This window comes from Malurus melanocephalus, unplaced genomic scaffold, assembly GCF_030028575.1.
Source record: "Malurus melanocephalus ecotype Western Australia unplaced genomic scaffold, MMel_1.1 scaffold_731, whole genome shotgun sequence".
Classification (NCBI taxonomy): domain Eukaryota; kingdom Metazoa; phylum Chordata; class Aves; order Passeriformes; family Maluridae; genus Malurus; species Malurus melanocephalus.
The window spans coordinates 143,828-150,127 of record NW_026623963.1 but is presented as its reverse complement, the minus strand read 5'-3'; the positions used below and the strand labels follow the sequence as shown (position 1 = coordinate 150,127).

General features: G+C 47.2%; 1 protein-coding gene across 1 annotated transcript in view; it reads right to left on the bottom strand.

Annotated features, from left to right (window-relative positions):
• Positions 1-595: 595 nt before the first annotated feature.
• Positions 596-6,300, bottom strand: part of RABL6 (RAB, member RAS oncogene family like 6) — a 54,570-nt gene continuing 48,865 nt past the window's right edge. Inside the window, exons 13-15 of the mRNA XM_057384676.1 lie at positions 4,722-4,893; positions 3,003-3,052; positions 596-2,352 (exon numbers count right to left, since the gene is read on the bottom strand). Of these exons, the coding sequence (XP_057240659.1) occupies positions 2,149-2,352; positions 3,003-3,052; positions 4,722-4,893 (426 nt within the window). The 3' untranslated portion in view covers positions 596-2,148. The remainder of the gene's footprint in view (positions 2,353-3,002; positions 3,053-4,721; positions 4,894-6,300) is intronic.

Sequence of the window (6,300 nt, the reverse complement as noted above, 5' to 3'; positions counted from 1 at the left end):
CACACACACCGAGGCCAGCACCAGTGTCAGCAGGGATTGGGCACCAGTGTGGCCCCCTGTACCCACACCTCAAAACCACTGCCCCCTCTACACTGTGGGAAACAACAGCTCTCTCAGGGCAGACTTCAGTTTTGAGGGAAGAACTCATGGTTTTTATGTTCAGCTCCATTTTTTTTTGAACGATTTTTAATTCAGCGCCCTGTCCCACGARGTGTGGGAGTGCAGCAGCACAAGGAGGGACACACAGCCCCCAAGCCCAGGTACGTGGGATCTGGGGGAGAAGATGTGTAGAGGCAGATGTACAATAGAGCTTCATAGCCAGAATGGACTGTACCAGGGTTTTCCGATGCAAAAATGGAACATGACCCAAAATCCTGATGGAACAGAAGCATTTTTGGGATCGCAGCAGCTGAGGCTGGAGCTTCCACCTGCCTCTGCCCAAGAGGGGCTGCAAATGGGTCCTGTCTCAATCTTCCTTTCCCTCCCCAGATGTGCAAAGTTTGAACTGTCCCATGCAATTTCCCCGCAGTGCCGCTTGGAATGCTGAGAGAAGGCAAATGCTAATGGCAGACAAAGCTGAACAATACACTGCTCATGCAGCAAAAAACCAGTTTGCTTTATAGAGAAATGGTTACAAGTGCATTTTGGGCGCAAGAAAAATGGAGCAGGAAATGCCTGCTGGTCAAGACAACTCCGGAGTGGATAATGGATCAAAAGAACACATTGCTTTACAGGGATGCAATAGGAAACTCCAGATTGGATTTCATGGCTGACATTTTACAACAAAAAGGGGTGAGGGAGAACAAAACCCAACCTCAAATCAACTTACAAGCAAGAGGGGAATGTAACGCACAGAACCCGGAGGAAGCTTCATTGTCTGAGCTGAGCAAGGGACCCCAGACCCAAACCAGGAGGGGCACAGAGAACTGAGCAGCTCCATCAAACACASGGGCTGCTCACTGAGACACAGGTGAGTGCCAAAGGGCCAAAGCCCATCCAACGGCTGCTGAGCAGGTACCAATCCATGGGTTTAAGTTCAAAGCAAAAACTAGAAGGCTTCCCAAACTCATGGGACAGAGGAGGCTCTCTGCTTGGGGCAGGAAAGGCAGTACTCTTTCTGGCTGCAGGATGGAGAGAAGCTGGTGCAGGACGGACACTGCGGAGCTGCAGTGCKGGTCCCTCTCGGCACAGAGCAGCAGCTGGGGTTTACAGCCTTAATGTAAAATGCCTGAGAAGCAAATGCCTTGCCATGCCAACACTGCCCTGTAGCCAATTCTGAAGCTCTGGATATCTTCATTTCCACATGGAGTCATGTCCCTGAGAGGTCCCAGCAGCAGGGAATTCTGGAATATGCAAATTCAGGAATGGGAAATGCAGAAAAACACTGATTTTTCTCTCTCTTTCAGGTTAGCTTTGCACTTTTCATTGTTTTCCAAAACTGCATAGCAGCTTACATGTAGTGTCTGAGACACTGGGGCCATGGAAATCARCGGGCTTCATGAATTCCAACAGCAGCACCAGTGAGGGCTAATTAAGCTGCTGTGCAGAAAGGTCCCATTCAAAGGACTTCAACAATCACACACTCTCTCTCACTCTGTCCCTGTGCCTGCTGCTTTAGAGAGCTGTACCATAGCATGATCTGCTTGACTTAAAGCTCATCAACTGGTGGGTGAAGCAATGGCCAGTATCACCATTCTTCTTAAAAAATAGGAAGGACAAGAAGTTAAAGACTCGAGACAATCGAGCATGATGTATTCATGCGGCATGTTTTGTTGCTCTCCTCTTAATAAGACAGGAGTTTCAGGTGTGCAGGAGTGGAATGAAGCAGGGWCAGAGCAGGAGGCAGGTCCCCTTGCACCACAACCTGCCAGTGACCTGATGGGGCATCTCTGCAAGGAGCAAAATCGACAGCCTGGAAGCAGGCGTGGGAGCCATGCCCTGAACCTTCCCCTGGCTCATGTACATCTCAGCTGGGTTTTCTTTGTGTGACGACACACCAGAGCAGCACACACAGATGGAAAGCTTCTGTTTTGCTCACTCTTGTTTGAGAGAGCAGAGGGCCAAAGCTTTACACATCTGTGCCTGTCCTGGGGTGACTTGTCAGAGAAGATGGAGACAGCCATGGTGCAGAGTCCACTCGCAGCCTAACTACAGCTCCTCGTAGTCCCCCCCGCCCTGTAGTTTGCTCATGCCGGCTCCTCCTCCGCCAAGAAAAGCCTCAAGTTCATCTATCTCGCTGCTTTTCTCCTTGCTCTTCTTTTTCTTTTTCTTTTTCTCTTTCTCCTCTTTGCTCTCCTCCTTCTCTTTGCTCTTCTTGTGTTTGCTCTTCTTTTTCACTGACTTGTCCTCTTCCTGTAAAATGAGAACATTTTTATTAGCAAATTCTGTGAATGAGCCAGAGACCCAGGATATATTGCCCTGACACCTGGTTCTGAAGAATGGTTTGATTTGGAAAGGACCTTTTAAATGTCACCTAGTCCAACCCCCYTGCCACAGGCAGGGACATCTTCAATTGGATCAGGAATCTTACTTAGAKTGAAGCACCAGAAGACCCTTCTGTGAGTTTGGACAGAAAAACAGACRGACCATCTGGATTATAAGGGCACTGGTCTGTCAGGCAGTTTGTGCCCAACAATACCATGCTATTGGACAGGCTTAAATGCACAGACAAAAYCTCCTGCTGACTTCCCTCACTAACTCTGAGATTAGGTCTGTTGTGGACACCCCTCTGCTTGGAAAATCGTGRTGCTATGAAAACATAGTCCAGAAGAGATGCAGTGCTCTGCCTCATCCTGTATTTTACAAACTCACACACTCTCTTTTCAAACTTCAACTGCTCTAAAAGCTTGAAGTTCAGTGGTCTGCAGAGCCTGGGAGGCACAGATCAGCTGCAGGATGTGAGCATGGAAGGGAGTCCACYAAGTCCCTGGAGGACACCACAGAAGGACACCCCTATTCTTGACAGGTGGGTAAGATGGCAGATCTGAGGAATTAAACAGTACCTCTTTGCTTTTCTTTTTTTTCTTCTTTTTCTCCTTAGAAGGTTGTTTATCTGTTAAAACAGAAAAAGCCCCGTTATGTTTAATCAATTTAAATAGTAAGAGCTACAATTCTATCCCGGCCTCATTTTCTCATTTCTCATTTGAAAACAAAATGCTCCATCCTGGAGCCACAGGCAAAAGCAATGGCAACAGCCTAGGACAAACTGTGCCCCTCTGGGAAAAGACAGGCCCCAGCAGTCACACCCTCCCTCAGTCATATCCGTCTTGTTTAATTATAAGCATTATATGATCTGTGTTACTAACACTGACCTAGCATTCACTGTGTCACAGCTACTAAGACATACATCTAGTGGCCAGCTCCACAAACTGCTCCAAAGGCCAACTTCGGGACTGGATTGTTATTTCCAGAACTGAAGAAGAGCTCCTGGGAACAGTTTTCCTCTGATGAAAATCCTCCTGGGCATCTTCTCTGAGGACAATCGAGGACACAGTGTCAGCAGATGCGACACCCTGATAGGCCAACACTCACTGCTGCTCACACTGTGTATGAAAATTACATTCCCAAAGCATCCCTGCTGCAGCCCTGCTCTACAGGGGTGAACACTTGCACACTGTCAAATGAGTTCCAGAGTCCATCYCTGTCATGTGTCCCACATGACTGTGGCTGGTGACTTGGCTGTTGAGAGTCCACTGCCTTTGCACAGAATCTCCTTGGACTAGACTATATTTTGGCTGCTTCACAAGAGGCTAAAAGTCAGCAGCACATTTCACATGTGCTATGTGACTGTCACTCTTACCTACACATGCCTTTTTCCTYAGCTGATGTGTAAAGGCAGCCATGGAGAAATCTAATTGCTAGTCAAGCTCCAATCACTGACGACCAAAAGATGGTTTTATATTTATTACCAAAAGAAGAGATAGGAGGAACCCACGTTTAATTATTTAAGAATCTAAACTGAAGTTAAATTATTGACCTGGGCCTCTGCAGATGCACTTACAGCTATTTCAAGCTCTGCTGTTCAGCATCTCAAAGTGACAAGCCAGTGGAACCATGGCCTTGCTCACACTTTTTGAACAGATATTCAAGGAGCTCTCTCTGGTGCTGCTCACAGCTTTTTTCCCCTCCTTAAATCTTTAACTTCCCATCTCTCATGCTGACACTGGGGCAGGTCTACAGGAAGTTGCTTTGCAGTAATGCCTAGACAGCAGGAATTTGCATGAGTACGATTTGTTCCCTCAGGGAAAGGGGGGAAAAATAAAGGCCGGGTTGAATCCTGTGATCAGGATCCCACCCCATCTTTCCCRAAAATAGAACAGGAAATTGGCAGGGTATGTCAGAGCATTTTGCTCAAGTTGATCCGAATTCTGGAGAGGGTGGACACTGCAATGAAATGCTGAACACCACTTCCCAGGCACACAAGGCTAAGCAGGAAGCCTTACACAGCAGCAGCTTGTGAAAGATGTGCTTCTGCTTGCAGCTTGTGAAAGATGTGCTTYTGGTGCCAGGGACAAGCCAAGTTCACCTCCTCAKGGGGAAAAACTTAAGAGTTATTTATGCTATGTTAAACCAGATTACAGACTCAGATAGGGCACTGCATGAAGTTAGAGGGTATTTTATTTAGTGCAAATTGGTTTGCTGACACCCTGGAAACACTTTGGAAAAACCAGATGCCTGACAACAAAAGCAGAAGAAGGGAAGAAATAAGGTGTGAGCTTTACCTTCCTCACTGCTCTCCTTGGGACCAGCTTCTTCCATACCCAAGCCAAAGAGATCTGAGTCATTTTTCAGTTTAAAGGATGGGACTGTTGATTTCACAGGTTGGGGTGGCTTTGCCAGAGAGGTATCATCATCAGATATTTCAGAGAGATCTTCCCGCACTGGGAATTCATCCTAGAGACAAGCAAAGGCAGACAACRCTGACAAATGTTTCAACCAAGATCTCTAACCATTTTGCACACAGAAATGTCAGATGTCAGGAAGCTGGGAGGAGGGAAGGAAATGGCAGCTGAACTGACCYGTTATTGCCTGGAAATCAATGCCCTGGATCTTATGAGCTCTAATTTTTGCCTTGATAAAATGCCTCAGTTGCACTGGTACTGGCAAGRATGTTCTGAGAATTTCACACCGGGGCTGCTGAAATCAAATTCCCAATGTAAAGGGATTAAATGAGACCTTCAACTCTGTTAGCTCACCAGCATCAGCTTCTTCCTGCCCAGGGGAGGCAGCTCTGTTTTGGGAAAATCCAATCTAATAGACTGAAAACTCCTCTCCAGCCCTGAGAGCATTTTGCTGTGCAGCTYTATGGGTACCAGAGGCAGCAAGGCTGAGGAAGCAGAGTGTGTTTGCAGAATAATTCCCTTCATCGAGCCAAAAGGGAATGTGCTACCAGGGCAAATCTGCCCCTTCAATGTGGGCCAAAACCTAGGATGCTGCAGAGCCTGGAAATCAYCCAAAAAATCCTGTCTCTGCATGATGGGAATGGAAATTCAGTTCAATGATCTTCTGATACCTGCCAACTGATCTTCTTCAGCATGCCTTGTATCCTCTTACACTGATGGAACGTGGCCTTGCTGCGCTGCTGGTCAAGGCAATGTGCCCACCTTGCTCATGGTTTGCCTGACCAATACACCTTGCAGTAGGAAAGCACTCACCTGTTATGGAGCATTCCCTGTGCCAGGCATTCCCTCACACTGCTGCTTCTCATGGGTGCATGCAAGAGATGGAAACTTACTCCAAACACTTCTGCTTTCATATTAAATTACCAAGAAAAGCAGGAAGTGAAGATGCAAAATGAATGGAGCATGACATTAATGAACAGCATGACACATAAGCAAGGTCAAAGAAACTGGGACAACAGCCCTTTCTATAGGATTCTGGAATGATGCAAACACAGGGAAACACCCTGAACACCAGCTAACCCAGACATCAGGATCCTTGAACAGCCACTGCCCATCCCAAATCACTACTAGCCGTTTCCAGAGACTGCTCTGCAGGTTGTGAGTACAGGTCAAGCCATGCAGCAAGCTCTGACCAGTGCAGGGAAGATGGGCAGAAGTCTTTTCTCCACCTGTAATACAAGGGAGGTGAGTGGGCTCTGGGGGCATCCTGTGTTTGAACAGACTGTGCTGAATGTGACAGAACTTACAGCTACCTCTGCTATCCTGGAAAGTCCTTGCCAAGCAGACCTTTCTTCTTCCCTTAAAGCTTTGCCAAGCACATTTTATGATGGCCTTTTTATTGCTGGATTCACTGCAAGTAGCTCACTCTTTCTGGCAGAGACACCCTTTCTGCATGTTT